The following is a 20,985-nucleotide window of genomic DNA, read 5'->3' on the forward strand; positions in this document are numbered from 1 at the left end:
CAGTTTTTAATGGCTTGTGTCCTTCCTTGGCTTTCGTACTTCATGGCCACATCTCTCCATCTCGGGCTTCTTCCATCTTCATGTTTCCCCCTCTCTATGTGTGTGTCACTCTGCCTCTAAAGATACTTGCTGCTACATTTAGGGCAGTCTGGGGTAATCCAGAATAATCCCCTCATAGGAAGATCTTGAATGGACTTGCTTCTCTAAAGGACCTTTTCCCAAATGAAGTGGCAGACTCACTGGTTCCAGGGACTAAGATATGGACATAAATTTGAGGGTGGAGGGTACTGTCTAATACCATATCCAAAGCTGCAGTACCATTTTACATTCCCTCCATCAATGCTCAAGAGTCCCAGTTCATCCAGATTATCTTTGATTGTCTTACTTAGTTCCATAGTCAGTTCTGCCTTTTACTAATGACTTTTTCACAACAGGTAGAAAAAGATACCTATTCGAGTTATGTCACAATTTTTCTCACTTTGAAAGAATGAATGCAACCAACTTTTGTCTACTCTATATGTGGCATTGATTTTTGGCTTCACTTTACTTTCCAGAAACTTGGGAATTGTCTCCAAATCTCTATCATTTCAGTTCTCAAAACAAAGTGTTCTCCCTAAGCTGTAAACTTAGTAAGGGCAAGCATTTTATTTTTAGACTTTTCTTGTAAACTTTGTATGTTTGTGGTGGCCATTCAATAAATATCAAATGAGAATATGATTATGGTCTCGTGTACAAGATTTATTGTGTTTTAGGATGACATTTTTCTTACTCATGTACACATTTCTGATCACCTAGTACCTTTGGTTATTGTCTTGTATGCAGATGAACTGGAGACTAGAGGTGTGCGAAAATGTGAGGATTCTAAACAAAGACTTGCTGGGGTATGCTCTTAAGAAAGCTGGTAATTATGTTTAAACTATTTTTGAAAAATTGTTTGAATTCAATGAATGCGTCAGAAACTTTTCCTTAAGAAATGATTTTGACATTTGGATTCACTCCTTGTGGATTACATTTCCTTGATATTTTTGAGACTTTGGGCATACTTTTTCTGTGATTTTTCTTCAGTGCAATTCCTGGGAAAATTGTTTGTAAGTTTATTTACTAACCTTGGATATCAGGGATGTGTAATAAAAGCCAACATTTTAATATGTGTGTATGTTATGTTAAAACTAGCTGAAATGTTATGATTGCTCAGGGATTTTATTTTAGACGTTCTAACTTAGTTGTGACTCAGATTGTGGTTCCTATGAGTTTTTTTGGCTGGTCTTGCTTTTCCTTCCGTCTGTCAACCAACTATTAAGTAAGTGCCATTTGCACTTAGAGGATATAGATTTCCTAAACAACAACAGTGTGCTGTGTTAGTGGTAATGCTTTTCTTAAGTAGGTGTTTGAATTATTTGATATATTACTTTCAGATTGTTTTTTTCATTCAGAGCTTGGGGCCATTTGTAATGCAGCAAATAGAGGTGTGTCCCTTTGTAGAAAAGTTGTAAAGTTTTTTTTATCTATTTTCAAATCAGTAACATAGATTAAGAAATTTTGTTAATATTCTATAAGATGAATTTGTATTAGTACCAGAAGTCTAATTTATTTCCATTTTTTGAAGTGAACTGGCTGTTGCACTGCCTTTAATAAAATTTGGAGCAATGTGTATGTAGCCGTGCTACTGTTTGCTGAGACATGTTCATCCAATACAGGATGACATTGATGACAGCTCACGTTTGATGTACTCAACTTTGCAAAGTGAAGAACTTTACAGTTACTATTTTCACAGTGTTCTTAGGCTTTCTTTCTTTCTTTCTTTCTTTCTTTCTTTCTTTCTTTCTTTCTTTCTTTCTTTCTCTAGTCCTTCTATTTCAGTTGACTGTTCATTTGAAGTAGCAGGGCTTCTTGCTGATGCCAGTTGAGTTATAATGTAATTCATCTTAATGTCATGAGTTTTGCTGTGGGATGCCAAATGAAATGAAAAGCCATGGTTTTGGATTCTCGTAAGAATGAATTATTGAATTCCTTTGTGCTGTCATGTTTGGGTGGGAACATTCAGAGTATAGGTGATTTGGGTGGGAATTTGGTGTGCACCAGAGAGGAGCCGTCATTGCCCATCAGCCTTTCAACGGAGCATGGTTTTCTAAATCCATGCTTTCTTGGCGTTTGATGTGTGGGATGTGTGTCTAGAGACACAGAAGGAGAGGAAGAGGGAAGACAGTAAAAAACAGAGAAATGATTTCTAAACCAGCACTGCAAATGAATTATGTCTTGAGAATGATATCTCTGCAAATAGTATTTGGGAGTGTAGCAAGCCTCACTCACCATTACAGGAGTTCAGTTAAAGGGAAGAAAGCAGAGATTTTATGCAGTGAATCTTGCCATGATAAGAAGTGACACCATTCTACAGCAGGTTAACTGAAGGCAGTTCTAAAAAGGGGTTGTAAACAGAACTGGTCATTTAGCACAAAGACTTCAGATAAAAAAAGAGTCACTCTGATCAAATTATTCTTTCTAAAATTGCTTTTATTTTCACATTCTCTTTATGCCTGGTGTTTGTCCCATAACAAAATACAGAATGAGAAGTATAGAAGAAAGAACTAGCTAATTTGTTTTAGGAAAGAATTTAAGAGCTTAAAATTTGAAGCTTTTCCTCTATCTCTTTCTCACTCTCTCGTTCTCTCACTCTGTGTATGTGTGTGTAAATTCTCCTAAGGCACGAACTTTACTGGCTTTTAATCTAACTCTCCAGAAGCACATGACAGTAAAATCTTACAGGAAAAAAAAAGCTATCATCTCTACTTTACAATTTTAAACAAGCCCCTTATTTCTGTATAACCTGCTGATTTGAAGGCCAGTGTGGGAATGAAAATAGAACATGCCTGGGAAAATAAAGCCCTCTGTCCCAACCACTTTTTCTGTCTCATTTTGGTATTTTCAGTTTTTACTCTACCTCCTAAAATGGATTCTCATTTTTTCTTAGGACTTAATATGTTGAAGTGTTGTGAGAATGAACAATGTTGTCTGTCAAAGTCATTTTGTTAGCTCAGCTTTCTCAACTCCACAAGTATTACCTACACATTCTAGCTCCTCCTTCGGGACCTCTGCATTATAAAATGATTGGGTAATTCTATTGCTATGTGATCTTGCTGCCTAGAAGATGTTTTTATTTAAGAGGGAAAAATCAACAAGGGAGGAGGATTCTCACTCTGCCACTCCTTTCTAGTGTTCCATTGGTCTTAAAGTCACACCTTTAACCTACTCTTAAAATTTCCTCTTTGTTATGTTTTTATTGATTTGGAAGTCAATTGGTGAGTATTCTACTTTCTTGGTTAGTTTATCCACAACTTATATCTGTTTACTGTAATACTTTGGTCTTCTCTTATCAAATTAAGTTGATACGCACACTCACACACACACAAACACACACTCACATACACCCCTGACACAATTTATGCATTCCTTCCATATTTTCTGTTTCTCTGTAGTAATGTTTTTGACCAAAGGAATTTCTCCATCACCAGAATGATCCTGGGTCAGTAAACATGGCTTTAAGTTCCAGGTCTTACTGCCATTTTCCCCTTGCCTTCACTCTTAGAAATGAAATGGACTTTGGAAATGATTCAGTAAATGACATCTCATGACATTAATAACAAGTTAATACCTTTTTGGGCTTTATAACATGGCAGGCTGACTTGCTGTTTTGTTTTTATTCCACAAACCCAGCAAACAAATGTTCTAAGCCTCAGCTTTGGCAACTCAGTCTTTCTAAATTGTATAGGAACCATGAATGCCACTGTTATTTACTATAATTTCATGTTGTGAACCCAGTCTTGGTTTAAGAATGATATGTCCTCATATTCCATAAAGCCAAGGAAGAAATAAACATGGATACAGTAAGTATAAATATAAATTTCTGTATGATTTATTGTTTTCTTTGTATGTAAGAAACAGTAATATACAACTTACACTGTTTCACAATGTAAAATGGATAAAAATGTGTATAAAAAGCCAATTTCTAGAAAATGTATTGGCAAATAGTAAAAATTGGGAGGGGAATATAAAGCAAAAAACAAATAATAAAAAAGAAAAACCAACAATTTTTCAATTCAGTGTGCAAACATTATATAAAAATAGAAATACTAACTCTACAGGCAGTATTTCCTGATAAATTATTTAAATAGCATATCTACACAATCAGATATCTACTTATTCCAATGGCAATGAGAAAATAATTTATAAAAACAAAGCAATGGTATACAAGATGATAGAAAAAAAACACAACTTTCAGAAACTGTATTCAATATTTTAACACAATTTCCTTACTGGGAATACTTTTTGCAAAGAAATTTTATACTATGTACAAACATTGACTTTTTAGGTACTACAGTAGCTTTAAGTTGTTAGACACTTAAACTTTGCTTGATCCAAAAATTCTTTACTCAGTCACACAACAAATGAGGTAATATTTGTATATAAGTTTCACGTTTGTAATTTTTTTCTCTTTTGGAAAAAGTGATGAAAATAGTGTATATGTGTTTTTTCTCCCTGGAAATAGGCATAAGGAATGGGATAAAACAGTATTAAAGAGCTCATGGCTTTTTTTGCAATCTAAAACACTTGCAAAAGGACACAATGGATTCCACTCTACAAAGAACAAAGAAGACAGAGTCTTAGATGTGTCCCTCTAAGCACCATGGGCAGCTGCTTACAGCTAATGTCCCTTGTGCCATTCTTGTAAGCCACTTGCTGATAAATTTCAGTAACCTCTCAAACACCTTTTATATGAAATCTAATTCCAGGTAGAACAGAGTTAATAAATAATCTGTATTTACAATCTTACAGTCGTGAAGACTCCTAGCAAAGATGATATGGACAGTCCTGACACTTCTTCCTGTTCCATGAATCCTCTGTAACAAGTCAAAAATAAATATTTTACATTGTAAAGTGTTTGTTTTTAAGAAAAGAAAGAATTCTACCATCCAAAAGAGAGAACTGGAGAACTCCATGCTAATTTAGGAAGCAAGAGAGAACAGGAATGTTTTAATTAGGTTGATAATTTTGTGCCTTTCTAACCATAAAATAGAAACCCGCTACCCCTCCATTGCAGGGCAGCTGGTGTTCACTGAGATGGTAGGTTTTCCTAGTTTCCTGCTACATCTGCACAAGCTATCTCTGGAAGAAAACTAGCCAAGTTCAATGTGATCGGCAGATGGTAGCCAGCACTGCCTGACACTGGTTTGATTTTGACTTTCTAACTCTGATATGTAACAGCTGGGGATCAGGGAGGGCGTCCAGAAGCCAGTCCTTCCCTTCCTCCCCTGCTTCTCTTTAAGTGCCTATTCACATGGGTTCATCAGCCAACACCAGTCAGCATCATGAGATCCAGCAAAAGTCTTTCGATCCCCTGAAAATGATTTAGTACCAATTGTGTAACAGTTCCCCCATTTTTCTTCATTCAATTATCTCTTAGGTTATGGTCCTCCCCCTTAGTGCTCCGGGCTCCTGCTCCCCACCCCAAGTTCCTGAGGGAGTATGTCAGGCATATTTTTGTTTGCTAATTCTAGTGATTCCTCCCTTCTCTGACCTGCTCACAGATGGCCTCACAATAGCACCCTGCTCTAACCAGAGCAGAGCAGGGCAGGCACCTTTCTAGCTGAAATGAGTAGATGCATTTGCTTTTTGGCAAAAGCACACCATAAGCCATTGTTTCTATTCTTGGAAGGTGTCCTCTCATTCATTGGAGGCCGAAGGCTGAGTCTGTTTTTGAAAAGCACGTTTCCTTGAGGCAGGTCCTGCATTGTAGGAATCCGCATGGATGCAAGCAGAGAAAAAAGGAAGGCAAAGAGAAGTGATCCTGGGGGTTTTCTCAAGCCCGTGGTTCCAGAAGGTGCAACACCAGCATTGGTTTATCATCAGTCTTTCAATCAACAGCTTGATGATTAGGAATCTGTTAAAACAGACAAAAGAATATATGTAAGTACATCACTGAAAAACTAGTTAACAGCGCAGTCATCTTAATGTCAGCTAATCAGCTAGCAATAGTTGTTATTCTATACTGACAGAAGCCATAATTTAAGATTGTTCAAATATATTACTATCTCATTCTGTTGACCAATATTGATGCCAGAGGGGTGACAGAGTACAACTTTCCAAAGTTGTGCTTTCTAAGGCCTTCAATATTAAATGCATAGGGAGTAATTTTTTTTAATTCAGACTTGAAAATTATACCATAATTTAAATAGTTCTTGAGAACAATAGTTCTCACAGGCATTATTTAATTTTTTACCAATATGTCCTTAAAAATTTTTCTCTCTCAAATACTGTTTAAATTGGCCTTTCCCATAATTATCGCCCTATATATCAGTCAAAATTAGAAATGTGAGGTATAATATTGCTCCTACCTCTACATTCATATTTCATGTCGGAGAAGAACACCATTTCTTGGGAGAAGACGAATAATCCTAGCCTGCCACCAGCATAGGTTTTGTCATAAATGGGTCCTGAGTCAGCCATGATTTTCTTCCCTTCATACATTACCACTCTGTGGAAAAAACCAGAAATCTCAGTAACTGCTACTTTTTTATATTCTTGTTTTTTTGTTTGTTTGTTTGTTGTTTTGCCCATCAGTATAAGCTAAGTGCAGCTTAATCAATACAAATCTTACCTAATGTAACCTGTCTTTGGCCTGTGGCTGAGACGCCATCTGTAAGCAGTGAAATCTTTCCAGCCAATGTGACGAGGGTCATGCCACAGGGTACGCACCTTTAGGAAAAGGAAAAGAGATTGGAGCACAGTTGGATCAGGACAAGGTCCACATTTCATTCTTTAACAAACAGTGCTTGATGTCAATGAGCAAATCATAGGTTGTGGTTAAGAACTTGTTTTTTTGTTTTTTTTAACATACTGGTTACGCAAAACCATGTCAATTCCATAATGTTACAAATTGCTGTTAATGTTATATTGGGACTCTTAATTGACTGGGATGATATTCTACCAGCTCTAACTTTGGACCAGAAATGGTCTCCCCAAGAAACTGTTCAACCCATCTGGACAATAAGTAGCTGGACTCTATGCTTGGTATATGTTTGCAAGGAAAGAATCTTGATTGAATTTGAACTGTAATACTGCACCAAGGTGGAGGATTCCACCAGGGGGGAGGGGCGTGGGGAGGGGTGGGGGGGTTCCCAGAGCCTATGAAACAGTCACATAATGCAAAATAATTAATAAAAAAAAAGTCAAAAAAATTAAGAGTATCAAAAACAAAACAAAACAAAACAACAACAAAAAAACAAACAGTGCTTGCCAGGTACCAACTTGTCTCAGATTAGATGGCCGCAGTGGAGGATTCTTCCAACCCCCCCCCCCCCCCCAAGGGCTCTCTTATTTGCTGCATACCACTGAATGCACATAGTAAAGCAGAGAGATGGGAAGGAAGTGTTTTATTTTGAAGATGGTCACACCATCTTCACATTTTAAGCATAATTCTTGGACAGAATGAGCTCCCCTATCAGATTAAGTTTTACAAAGCACAGCTTAGCCAGCAATGCTGGCAAAATCAAATCTAAGATTTCCTATTGGGAAAAGCGAAGCAACCACAGTGCTCATAGAATACCCACTGACTCACTTCCTTCTATGGTGCATTGCTTCTTACCTGGCCAGGAGTGTTTCCTGTGTGCCACAGGGCATTCCGCAGGTGCTCCCCAGGCCCTGTGGTAGAGTTCACAACCTTCACAGACAGGCCTGAGTATCCCTGAGCCCTGGTAGGGTTCGTGTCCCAGTAGGACTGAGTGAGTTGCTTCCACATCACCACGTAGAAGCGGCTGCTAGATTGATAGCCAAACACAAATCCAGCATAGTCATCGTCTCTTTCCGTGTTAATGAAGAAGGTGCCACTGAAGTCCACAGCATTAAACTCAGCAAAACCTGAAAGATGAGGTCAGAGCCAGGTTACAACTGGAAGCCTAGAGGTTCTTCATCATGTTCCCAGACACTTTCAGCACCCACAGACAGGTGCATATGGTGGTTTTTGTGTTTCTTTCCCACATATTAAATATTGGCCTTATGATCCAGGAACATACTCACCTACAGCAAGTCCAGGGTCACAGTTGACAGTCTGGACAAGTTCTTTACCCTGATGGCGTACAACCCAATTTGGGTCATTTTGGGATGTACCCTTGGGGTCTAGAGGAATCATCTGGAATTTGCGGAAGTCAGTTTCACTGATATCAACATTCTCAGGGCAGATGTCAAGGATGTCTGGAATTGTGTCATGATCAAAATCATCTTTGCAAGCGTCACCTCGACCATCACCTATGGTCAAAAAAGGCAAGGGTTTGTGAAATTCTGAAATGCCATTATGGGTATCCAGAATTTATTGTTTTGTCAAAATTAACATTTAGTCCCTTCATCTCACCAAGTGCTTTCAGCTTTTTCTCTTTTCCATAAGACAGCTGTGGTGTCTGCTACTTGTTAAAAAAAGGTGGCTTGACTGACTTACCATCTGAGTCCTTCTGGTCAGGATTGGGCACAAGCCTGCAGTTGTCCCTGTCATCAGGGATGCCATCATTGTCATCATCATGGTCACAGGCATCCCCCTTGCCATCTTTATCATGGTCAGCCTGGTTGGCATTGGGCACATAGGGGCAGTTGTCCAGATTGTTCTGGTGGCCATCGTCATCAATATCCTGATTGTTGTCACAGGTGTCTCCAATGAGATCCGAGTCAGAGTCCAGCTGAGAAAGACATAGACATGGAGACTGAGCCAGAACATAGATTAGCCATGACAAAGAGAACATGAGTGTTCCCACCGCAGGGACAAGTCCCATGTCTGATTTGGCTATTGGGTTTCCTGTATTTTTTCTCTTTTTTTCCTGTCTTTTGGGTTTCCTTGTTTTTATATGAAAAAACTCAGAATACTTTTTGAAAATATAAATTCCCTGAGTACATTTTATAATTTTCTATTGAAAGTTCAAATATGAAATTGTTAACATGTCAACTTGTTCTATGTCATGAAATTATGGAAACATGGCAGTACTTCCTGAGTACAACCTAGGTAATGTACATGATTGTGAACTTTTTTTAAGGTATTTGATTTATTTGTAAATATCCATAAGGACTGTTATTTATTGGCTCAGGCAAAGTCAAACTCTGTATTTCTTTGAATCTGTATTTCTCAGATTACTAACACTGTTCACTATGCACTGGGTACTTAGGACTCTATGCTAACTGGAATTTTTCTTTTCAGTATACATAATCTTTGCTTTTAACATTTTTTGCCTGATTCTTAAATTTTCTCATAGAATTTATCCTAATCTGAGGGGAAAAACTCCTCCATTGAGGTTAAATGACACTGAGATGATTTAATTTATGGCAAAATCAGAAGCAAAGATAGATTGTCTTTAATGTTATTTGATCAGCCACCCATTCCAGATGTTATGCTTCCCATTGTGACTCTGAAACTCTTTATCTTGTCACTTTCTGCTTGATAGAACTTCATATAAGTAAATATCAGGGAGTGGGGGGAGACTCTAACAGTCTCATTTCTTTAGTCTTATAAACTGTTACCATTTAACCAAGGGTGGAGAACTTTTCTTCTGCCAAGGGCTATTTGGATATTTATAACATCATTAATGAGCCATATAAAATTACCAACTTAAAAATTAACCCGCTACAGATTTACTGAGTTTTGAGTCCCACCTGGGTTGCTTTGGCAGGACCAGATCAAATGATTTCATGGGCCTTATATAGCCCATGGGCCAGATATTCCCACCCCTGAAAAGGAAAGCTGTTTTCCAAGCTCTCATAACAATGCAATTTAAGAAAAAAAATGCTGTTTCTTAAGTTCTATCTCTAGATAATAATTGTAGGAAATTACACAGAAAGAAAAATGTTTTCAGCTGAGCCCTGTTCCATGCAGTGTCTTTCTGCAGCATCCCTAATATGGACAAAGAATGACAAAAAAAACATGGTTTTTCAGGTTTGGGGAATACTTCTAGTTTGATGATTTTACAGGACCAGATTACATCATTAGCCATGAAAAAGGTTCAACTGCTTAAAGATTTTTTTTTTTGCAAAACATAATTATAAAATGTATCCAAAGAATACATTTAAAACACTCTTAGTCTTAGACATGATTAATATGATGATAAAATTTTCAGTCTCAAATCTTTGCTCTTCCTAATTTATCTTAACGGTGATAGGCACAGTGATCATCAAGTCAAGTGCACTTGTTCATGGAGAACATGTCTGATAGGATCTTCACATTGAAGACACATGGGGGCTCTGGATAAGGTCACATCAGACAAATTGTTCCCATGAACATACTGCATTTGAGAATACTGAAAGCATTGGTGATGAGTTTTTAAACTCCATTTGACTCATTTTGTAAAGACCTAGAGAGAAGTTCACAGACTTGACTGACAGACTCCTAAAGTAATCACCCTACCTGATCGGGATTGTGTTCCAGGGGACAGTTATCACACTGGTCTCCAACCCCATCCATATCAGTGTCCTCCTGGTCCACGTTGTAGACATACTGACAGTTGTCTCGCTCATTGAGGATACCTGTGAGGAACAGGGGACCCATCAGAGCTCACATCTTCAGTCTTGAATGAAACTACCTAAGCATGTCCAGGACACAGGAGAAATGGATTGAAATCTGAGTGTGTTTCCCATTGCGCATGGGCTGTGGGGCCAGGTAGGGCCTTACCATCTCCGTCAATGTCCACAGCACAGGCGTCTCCTTCCCCATTGCTGTCTGTGTCTGCCTGATCTGGGTTGTGGTTGTAGGGGCAATTGTCACAGCGATCGCCCACGTCATCACGATCATAGTCATACTGGGCTGGGTTGTAATGGAATGGACAGTTGTCCTGCAGAAAGAAGAAAGAGGGAACACATTAGAATGCCTCCAGTGGAACCAGCTTAGGCTTCGGCCCACATGCATGGTAGGCAGAAAATTGCAAAAACTCTTGCAATTGATTATTTCCTATCTAGGGCATATGCTGATTGAGTATCCAGTGTAACATGATCACTATAAAAGTTAAAAGCCAGGGTACATGATGAATTAAAAGTATATTTCTGTTGGTTTCAAATCAGTACAAGTAAAATGTCATTTGAGCATCTCAGCTCCTTATATGTCCCAAGTAAATGTTACTGATTGAGGCAGGACATGTGAAGTAAATCTAGGGGCCCAGGGGTCATTGGTAACTAATTTCTCTCTCATATGGGGGGGAATGTTGTGATGGTTAACAAAACTCCTTTAAAAATTCTCCTGGCAATATGTATGTCTCCTCAAACTACTAAACCGCCATGAAGAATCTGTCATTATCCTACATATCCACTGGCTGTGTTTCTTGCTATAACGCTGTAATTTTTAAATCCTGAAATGTTTCAGGTTGTAGCTAAACTGAAGAGAAAAAAAGGTAGGGCACACATTCTGTTTTTACCCTGTCGTCTGGGATTTTGTCATTGTCATCATCATCATCACAGGCATCACCGATTCCATCCTTGTCATAGTCTTCCTGCCCTGAGTTGGGGAGATTGGGGCAGTTATCCTAGGAAAGAGAAGACATTCATTACAGCTACAGATTGCATTCCCTTTGCACAGCTCACAAATCATACATGGGGTACTAGGACACTTCCAGATCAAAAAAAAAAAAAAGCATGGACTGTCACTCTGCTATGAAGACGAGATGTTTTCTTGGGGGTTGCACAGAGACTATGTCTAATTGTTCATACTTTACACATGCTGTGAACATGCATGTTCTCTGTTTATCTGGCAGAGCAGTCAGCATTCTCTTGGACAAAGGAATCAGCATATACCACAACTGTCCAAAGAACCTGTTCTGTCCATGTTCTTGGCACCAAATAATTTAATATTAATGACATTAATATTAATGTCCTCTTTCCTGGAGATTTCATCTTTCAGTTTCATTTACGAGGTTTAAGTATTTAAAAATCTGTTTGCTGAAGGTAACAGGCACACACAGGAAGATGGCTCTACCTTTTTGCAGTGGTAAGTTGCATTTGCGATGCACACCAGGTCCTCGTTTGGCCAGCCGTCGAGGTCTGTGTCCTCCCCACAGATGATGCCGTTGCCAGCATAGCCAGGCTTGCACTCACACAGGTACATGGGGTCACTGTAGTGGCCCAGGTAGTTGCACTTGGCATTCTTGTTGCAATCGTGGGTCCCATCTGTGCAGGGGTTGCGGGGCTTGCATACCTGGAGGTACACATCCTTTTGTCAACACAGAGCCACCCAGAGTTCCCACACACCACAGAAACAAGAAAAATCCAGATCCCTGTTGGTGTCCTATCATTGCTAAATGGACAGAGGCTGCAGTTGGAGGAACACGGTCAGTTTCCCATTCTGCCCCCAAGGATGGCCAGGCTACATGCAAACTTTGCTTTACACTTATTTATGTTTCTTGAAATTGCTTATCACCTTGGCATTTGAGTTCATACTGCAGAGCAGCATTTTAAGATGGACCTTTTTACCCCTGCGGGGTTTATCATGGATTTTCTACTCGGGCTTCATTTACCCCTTCCCTTCGGGGAAGGCTATGAGATTACAGCTCTTCACTCTCCTGGGTGTTTAGGTCAAGATCAGCTCTTCTCTGCTCTGGAGTATGAGTCTAGCCAATCATACCTGTTTGTTAGCCATGGCATGTTCAACACCCCGGCCGAAAGGCTGTGTGCCAGTGTAGCGTGGAGGGCAGGGCAGGCAGTTATAGCCGGGGTCTGTGTTTCTGCACCTGTGTTCCCCGTTGTGGTTGAAGCAGGCATCAGGTACTTCTTTGCACTGTGGAGGAGAAATTTTGCTTATTGTTTGGAAAACACTGCAGTGAGGACATGGCTGGACATGTCCATGCTGTCCTAGATCTCCGAACCTGAGCCCTCTGGTCCTCACCTCATCAACATCTTTGCACTGGATGCCATTTCCACTGTACCCAGGGGGACAGGTGCCACACTTCCAGCTGCCATCAGGGTAGCTTGTACACTTAACACCCGCAAAACAGGGATTGGACAGGCATCCATCTGAGACAAGGTGAAAGAGACAGGTTAACAGTTGGTCTGGAATGCTCTTTCTCAAGCACAGTGTTAAGTTAGGCGAGGAGGGTGTCCTTGACTGCAAGCCACATGAACACTGACTGTGATAGTCAGCAAACTAGGAAGCTCTGGGGGAGTTTTGTCTTGGACTGTGTGACTCACCAATTGGACAGTCCTGCTTGTTGCAGATCTGGTTTTCTGTCACATCACCGACGCAGTCCTTGCCTCCAAACTGGGGTGCAGGGTTGTTGCAGAGCCGGCTTCGTTTCTGCACCCCTCCTCCGCAGGTGACAGAACAGATGTCCCATGGGGACCAGGGGCCCCAGCCTCCGTTGACTGGAAGAAAACGAATCCCATGCAAAAATTAAGGTCCATTTTCAAATCCTTCACCAGTCCTGGGAGACATTCCTGAACCTATTCAAGAAGCCTCTGCCTCCCTTCCTCCCCTCCCCCTACATATGGAAACAATGTCTGGGGGAGGGTGAGCTTGACAGGGCTTGGTTTCTGTTTTTCATTAAAACAAGCTGCTGAGCCTGCAGGTATTTCCTTCTGTTTGTTCATCTAGCAGGTAACCTTGCCCCTTGGTGACCCACTGAACTGCAGGCTGCAGACACCAAGCACCCAGCTGGGCAGAGCTGTCGCCATCCTGGCCCCCACCCTGCAGCTGAGTGCCCACTTACTGGGGCAGGCATCTTTCCGGCAGGCTTTGGTCTCCCGAGCTTCGCCTTCACATGGTTTCCCGTTCAGCTGGGGGCTGGGAGAGTTGCAGAGCCGGATCCTTGTGATCACACCATCTCCGCATGTCACAGAACAGGAGGACCAGGGGGACCAGTGGCTCCAGCCGCCATCCTGTTTAACTGAAGTACAAAGCTGATGGTCACACAGATGGTATCGGCTGGGTAACCTTTGGCTCATACACAAGTATTTCCAGTGGCAGCCACATCCTGTGTGTGGCAGAAAATGGCGCTTGACCATGTGTCTGTTAATGCTAGCATCGAACGTTTTCTACCAGAGTGCAGATAATATGTAGCTGTCTTTGTGCGTTTGTGCTTACCATGAACAAAGTTCTGTGCTGATTGTTTTATAGGCATCATAGAAATAACATGCTCACAAATAACCTTATCGAGAATGATTACTCTCCCCAAATTACAGATAAGGAAAGAGAAAGAATAAGTCCTACTCAAAAGTGCACAGGCAAGTGGGAGAAGGGGTTCAAACCCAGAGCTTCTAGGACCTGTGCTTCAAAGGTCCTTGCTGTGGAGCTGCTGTGAGTGGTGAGGACAGATTTATCCTCCCCAAGTACAGATGCTTACATCGCTTGTCACACTCCTGGATGTGGCAGGTCCGGGTCTGCACTGAGGAGCCCTCACATCGGTTGTTGAGGCTGTCGCAGGAGCGGCCACGCTGCTGAATTCCATTGCCACATGTCACAGAGCAAGAGGTCCACTCAGACCATGGAGACCAGCCATCATCTGCCGAGTCGCTGGCTGTGGGGAAACATGCTGGTTAGTGTCTGGTGATGGATGTAGACTATTCCTTAGCCCGCTCTGCTCACAGCCCTCTGCTAGCGTGCAAAGCAGTGCATTTCTCTTATCCAAGCTTTACTGAGGGACAACAGATAAAAATCTGTTAAGGTACACAACTGCTGTTTTGGTATGTGTCCCTTTTATCACTGTCAAGCTTGTAGTTCATAAACTTGTCTATGACCTCATAAAGTTAATTCCTTTTTCCATGGTAATGGTTTCAGAAATGTCAAGGGTATAATTTAATATTATAACTATGGTCAGTGTGTTCTACATGGGATCCGGGGAACATAGAATTAAAGGTTACAAGGTGCTGATTAGGCTGGCTGACAAGGGGTTATTCCAGGCTGCTGGGGATGTAGCACTGGCGTGTTAGGATTTTAGGATGTGCCGCCTGGGTCGACACAGCTGAGTCTTCTGCCAGCCTACTTGTTGGTTCCTCTTCTCCTCTCTCATTCCCCGTGATTTTCCTATAATTGACTTACGCTATCTAGACAGGCATTTCCAGTTCCAGGCTTCCAAGAATGCTAGAGTTTCAGGCATCTGGCACTTTAGTTACTCCTGACCATCAGGGAAACCACTGACCACGTGCTTGACAGATGAGCCTGAAGGTAGCTGAGCTGCTGTCAGCTCAGGCTCCAACTCGGTCACCGGGTTAGCCAGTTTGGTGTTCTTCTTAACCTAGTATGTGGGGTATTTTCTGCACATATATGTGTGAGAGAATATGTTTGTTCACCATCTGCCCAAGCACCATGACTACAATCACATCTAGTTATATTAGAGAAAACAGTTTGCTTTCTTTTTTCCTCAGCTGGAAACTTTCCTAGCAGTCCCTGATTCCAGTTCAGAACTCTGCTAACACCCAGCAAAGTGCCAGTGTTGTTTATTCTGAGTCATGGCCGGTGTGTGTGTATGTGTGTGTGTGTGTGTAGGCCAAGTGCTACTTTACTGTCTTCTTCCTTATCTTAGTTGGGATGACTCACTTGGATGATCTATACCCAGTATATTAAACATTGTCCCAGCAAAGCGATCAAAGTACACTGGCAATCCAAAACCAAGGAGAGGATGCCAGGGAACACACAGGGCCTTATCACTCAAACAGATCCTATTCTTGTACTCCTGTCGATATACACACTTCCAGGCCCAGTTCAATCTAATGCTCATCCCATAAGCCTGTGGTAAGCACATTTTTCTTAACTCTTTACCTGTAAGAAAAAAAAGTGCTAAAAGCAGCCAACTTAGAGATATTGCAGCTGCATATTTATCTCCTTTCCTTGAGGTGTGAAATCAGAATTAATAGCCATACCAAGATTCTTACTGCCTATACCATAATATTTAGCTATAAAAGAAGCTTTTGGCTGCACTTGGCAGACAAGCTCTCCGTTACCCAGCTGCTGCAGCAAGAAGCAGAATCAAAGCCTGGAAGGTAGAGGAAGTGATGAGGGTGGGGGCCAGCATGGTGCTCAGCTGTCCAGGGTGTATTAGAACTGGCCTGGAAGAATGGTGCTGCTACTTGGGGAACTTACGCCAACAGCGTGGGCAGCATTCTCCATCAGGAACTGTGGCATTGGAGCAGGGCATGATGGGGCAGGAGACCTTTTTGCAGATAGTAACTGAGTTCTATAAAGCAAGAAAGTAATGAGAAGAGGGTTACTTTGTGTACGGCCAACAGAAGGTAGCATATTCTACCATTTTCATTAGAAGCCAAATGGTAGAATGCAAACATCCTAGTGAAATTATGTGCTATACCTGCAGCCATGCCTAACAGGCAAAGACTTCTGGTGCTAGCTACTTGTCATTTAATTCCTTGGAGGGCCTTTTTAAATTGCTATTCAAAGACAGAAGTTCCAGCATGAGGAACTTCTATAAGGGAACCAGTACGTAGCACCCGTCAAACTCGTGTCTGAAATTGAGCTCACGAAACTCAGCCAGAACTTTTGAAGGTGTTAAATTTTCTTTTTAGTGGGGGAAAATTAGATTCTGTAAGCTTTTTTTTTTAGCATTTGTAGATCTGGATTAATCATATTGGAAAAGAATGGAAATTTAATGAAGTTGGCTTCCAAATTCAGTAACCTGTGATTTGCATTAAAACCTAACTTTGCTTCCTGTGCCAGGAAAATCTCTGAACTCGTCTGCCAGGAGTGTGGGCAAAGCAGCAGCAGGCAGTGCAATCTGAGCTAAGAGTCCAGGGACATCCTAAACAATACGGGCTAAGGGATCTCCACAACAACCTGTATGGTAGTAAAAGAACCACTGTGCCACAGCTGAATACAAACCAGGGCTGGAAAAAAAAGGAGGATTGTTCCAACTAGGTTTTAATCACCTGATATTCAACACTTAGCCTTTGAACTAAAGTAGGTAAGTTATTCAGCTGTCTTCAAGATTTGTTTTCTGAAATGCTTCTAGCCTGGTGTATAATTAAGACTTGAACTAAAACCTTCTGAAAGTTCAAGAAAGAATTTATAGATGCCATCATTGCCTCTGAAAGTAAAAAACAAAACAAAACAAAAAGGCACTGTGGCACCAAGCTTGGGAAAATGGCAAGAACCCGTGTGGTCAACTGAGTATTTTCCCCAGAGCCAGTAGCTTCAAACACCTGGCATCCAGCCCTGTTTTCTCTTAGCATGTTAGAGCCCTCACCTGGCAGCGACACTCCGTGCAGCTGTCGACTGTCCATTCCTCGTTGTTCCTGTACTGGACTCCATTGTGATAGCACAGAGGAGGCTTCCTGAGCTCGTTGGCCAACTCTTTGTTCTCTTCAGTCTGAGAGGAGGAGGGAGATGGTTAGTGTGTGAACCTCTGCTCGGTCCCTGGGGGCTCCCCTGATCAAGGTATCCCAGGCCTCGGTGCGTGCAGGCAGCTGGGCAGGGAGCTGTGGAGGCCACAGGCCACTGACCACTTTGCGGATGCTGTCCTGCAGCGTGGTCACGATGGTGCGCAGACCCCGGAGTTCCAGAAATATGTTGGACAGCTCTTCACAGGAGATGCCACAGATGGCATCCTTTGTCTTGTGACCAACGTAGTCAGTGCGGATGGCAGGGCTGGACCCATTCACCACATTGTTATCAAAGGGGAGAAGGACACCGCTGTCTGCCAGGAGACAAGATGAACAAAGCAATAACTTCAAACGGAGGATCTGACTATCGAGCCCTTCCAGGTCTCAGTTTTAGAAGGCATTTACTACATTTGGAAGGAAGGGTGCAGGTGGAAGAGATGCTTGTGTGTGGAAGACTTTTGGAGGCAGGTCACCTCTTTGTTCCCTGGGGAAAATGTGTTCACGATCAGTAGTGCTTACACTGCTCAGGTGGCTTTTGGTGGAAATCCCACCCCCATCTGAATTTCCCCCAACTGCCCTAAACAGAGAGGGATACTCACTGCTGGAGCAGCCTTTGTTCCTCAGAATGTCTTCTGGAGTGGTTCCAAAGACAAACCTCACGTTCTGCAGCGCCCCCTGTGGGCAGAGGTCACACATTACTCGTGTGGAGCTCTAATCCCAAAGTAGGTCATTTAAAAAGCTTCCAAGGGTCTTGCTTTTAAGATCACCCTATCAAAATAACACCCCAACATAAACTTCCAGACACCTTCAAAATTTTGCTTGTGTCTCTGCCAAGTCTTCAGTGTTTGAAAGAATTCAGCTGATTTGATTACACAGGAAATGGCATTGGATACAAAACCCGGAGGATGCAAGGACATTCTCCAATGTCAAAGAATTAAATGTGGGCGTTCAAAGCCACAGTTACAAAAATGTAGGCGCTAGGGCAAGGAGGGAACTGCAGCAGCCAGTAACACGACCGGCTCGTCCCCGGGAGGAATCCAAGAGCAAAGGGATCCCGGTTCTACCCACGCAAGCGCTCTTGTCAAGCTGTGTTAGTACTGGTAACACACATTGAAAATAAGGTGTTCTTGAGAGCTTCCCATTCAAATCAATTTTTCTCAAAAGCTTAAAAAGTGCCTATGGCTTGACTAGACTATTAAAGGAACATCATCTGTTTCCCTGAGCAGTTTTCACAGTGTGGCTCCCCAGACCACTGCTCTAGCCTCAGCATCACCTGGCACTCATTAAAAATGCAAATTCTCAGGCCCCAGGCCTGGCTGGTAGTGGTGGGGGACAGCAGTGTGCAGGTCCCCTAGCCCTCCAGGAAATCGGATGCTTTGAAAAACAGGAGCTGTCGCCTGGGTCTTCCAGTGTTCCCTGCAGCTTTCCCAAGCCAGGTCAGCTGGTTTGCAAGGAGGAAGCCTCACCTGGAAGTTGTCATTGACGCCTCCCTTTGCAACGCGAAGTCGGGCGACGTTGGCCAGGTCCCTGGTGAAGATGCTCTGGATGCGGACATCCAGCTCAGCGTTCTCCATCTTCTCGCAGTCGATGTACAGCTGGGCCCTGTCTTCCTGCACAAACAGGGTGATGCTCTTCCAGTGGCCGGTCGCCAGAAGAGCATCTTCCACCGACACCACGTGCTGCTTCCCCTGCACGGTCAGGCTCAGGTCCAGGGTGCCCGCCTTGCCGTTGGAGACCACGCTGAAGATCTGGCCCGAGTTGTCTTTGCGTTCCAAGGCCAGCAGCGTGCCGCGGGTCTTCTTCAGCTGCCTCAGGGAGGCCAGGAAGAGGAAACCTTTGTCTGCCCGCACCGCATCCACTAGATCCTGGAACTTGTCATCAGGCACCGGGGGGATCAGGTTGGCATCTTCAATGCGGAAAGCAGGGCTGGACGGGTCGGGGCCCTTGACTAGGCGGCGCCCAGAGCCCCTGCGGGCGGCCCCGGTGAGTTCAAAGATGTCGAACACACTATTGTCTCCCCCGGATTCTGTGGGAGAGGAAAGGCCATAGAGTTTTCTAGGCTGGGGCTGCAGGTGGGGGGCTTAGCCCTGCGGGGAGCGGGGATGGGACCACAGGGCCAGGCAGCCATTGAAAGAGATGGAGAGAGACCCCCATCCAGGGTGGGTGGGGGGCAGTCAGTGCTGAGGGCTCCATCATGGCAGCCAGCACTTCCCTCCCTCCTGCTGCCCACAAGCTGTCCCACAGACTCACCTGGAATGCGGTTGGTGCCACATGCTTGCAACAGGAACAGGACACCGAGTCCCCAGGCCAGCCCCATGGTGGAGCTGTCTGTGCCCAGCCGGGAGCCTGCAGCTGGGAGTAAGAGCCCAGGGTTAGGGACCACTAAGCAGGGGAGGGGAAGGTGGAGCCAAAGCTGAGGGGTGGGGAGGGCGCCTCTGGCATCCCCCTCCGGTCTCGACATTTACTAGAATGAGGACCAATGGGATTTTTCCCCCCAGAGGGAAAACCAAAGTCAGAGGGCACAGGGGCCACCCACCTGGGGGTGGTGGGGGTTTCTCAGGAAGGTGAGAGGGAACAGCAGGGCCACGGGATGTCTGTTAGGGCCAGCAGGGAGGGCTCCGCAAAGTAGCCTCCTCCCCAGAGGACTGCAATGGAGGTTTAGATGGAAAACAGGAAATCTTGGGGTGCTCCAATGAGGTGGTTTGTAAATCTCAAGGTGAAAAAAAAAAGAAGAGCCCTCCACTTAAGCAGCAAAGCAGGACAGGATGAAGGCCGCTAAAGAGGGCAGCTCAGGAGAGCCTGGGAATTCGCGAATGGTGGCGGCCAGCGCAGTGTGGGGTCGGCGGACTGGCCACCCCGGGGCACTTACCTGTGTGGACACGGAGCGGCTCAGCGGCCGGGAGCGGTAGCGAAGACGCAGCAGCAGACAAGGGTGCTGGAGAGGCGCAGGGCCAGGTGGTGCGCCCTGGGCAGCGTGGCCGGAGGCAGTCGGAGACTTGGGCTGCTGAGGGACCCCTTGTTGGAAACCCGAACTTGCCTGCCGGCTCGGGTGCAGTGGCTGGCGAACCGTGGCTGCGCGAGCTTTTAAAGGGGCGCTCACATTCCTGGGGATTCCTCTGGCCAATGGGCTGCGACCGGGCAGGAAGCGCGGGCGAGGGGGGTTGGCGGGGGTGTCTGGGTCGCTCTCTCGGCCCCCCGCCACCCGGTGAGCAACTTTCCAGTTAGAAAGCCGAGGGGGAGGGAGGACTGGGCACAGGGGCGCTGGAACTTCTCAGAAAAATAGGTGCCCGCCCAGAAAGCCTTGGCACACGCAGGCTCAGGACTTGTGCTCTTGCGCCACGCGGCTCCAGGCTCTTGGCGGCAGCGTCCCGAGCTGAGACGGGGCTTAGCAGCCTTCCCCCCACCCCCACCCCTGACCCAGGCAAGCTCTTCCCCTTGAATGCCCGCTCGGGCCACGTCTGAGGGATATACACTTTATTAAAGTAGTGGATCTGATGGGCACACAGGGGACCCACGGTAGAACCAGCCAGTGAAGAAATGCCCCCTCACGTCCCGGGGTTGCTGGCTGGCTGGCTTTTGTGTAGACCGCCCGGGCGAGCAAGCCCATGTCCTCAGTGCCCTCGCCCCGAGCCTGACCTGCAGAGGGCTCAG

At 44.0% G+C, this 20,985-nt stretch overlaps 1 protein-coding gene across 1 annotated transcript; it reads right to left on the minus strand.

Annotated features, from left to right (window-relative positions):
* Nucleotides 1-3,894: 3,894 nt before the first annotated feature.
* THBS1 (thrombospondin 1) lies at nt 3,895-20,395 on the minus strand. Its single transcript, XM_058666086.1, has 22 exons — nt 20,204-20,395; nt 19,585-19,686; nt 18,801-19,360; nt 17,934-18,009; nt 17,455-17,648; nt 17,199-17,321; nt 16,085-16,178; nt 14,349-14,522; nt 13,716-13,892; nt 13,198-13,371; nt 12,896-13,023; nt 12,635-12,787; nt 11,990-12,208; nt 11,433-11,540; nt 10,697-10,856; nt 10,433-10,551; nt 8,486-8,720; nt 8,071-8,298; nt 7,640-7,911; nt 6,653-6,750; nt 6,390-6,529; nt 3,895-5,935 (listed from the first exon to the last, which is right to left on the minus strand). The coding sequence occupies exons 2-22, from the start codon at nt 19,649-19,651 to the stop codon at nt 5,928-5,930; spliced, it is 3,507 nt and encodes a 1,168-aa protein (XP_058522069.1). The 5' UTR covers nt 19,652-19,686; nt 20,204-20,395; the 3' UTR covers nt 3,895-5,927.
* Nucleotides 20,396-20,985: the final 590 nt, after the last annotated feature.

The sequence above is a fragment of the Ochotona princeps genome, chromosome 6 (assembly GCF_030435755.1).
Source record: "Ochotona princeps isolate mOchPri1 chromosome 6, mOchPri1.hap1, whole genome shotgun sequence".
Classification (NCBI taxonomy): Eukaryota; Metazoa; Chordata; class Mammalia; order Lagomorpha; family Ochotonidae; genus Ochotona; species Ochotona princeps.

Coding starts and splice junctions, on each gene's coding strand:
- THBS1 (XM_058666086.1), bottom strand. CDS start 19,651: ATGGGGCTGGCCTGGGGACTCGGTGTCCTGTTCCTGTTGCAAGCATGT. Junction 17,322..17,454: donor AGGACAGCATCCGCAAAGTG/GTCAGTGGCCTG, acceptor TCCTCCTCTCAG/ACTGAAGAGAACAAAGAGTT. Junction 13,372..13,715: donor CCGGAAAGATGCCTGCCCCA/GTAAGTGGGCAC, acceptor GTTTTCTTCCAG/TCAACGGAGGCTGGGGCCCC.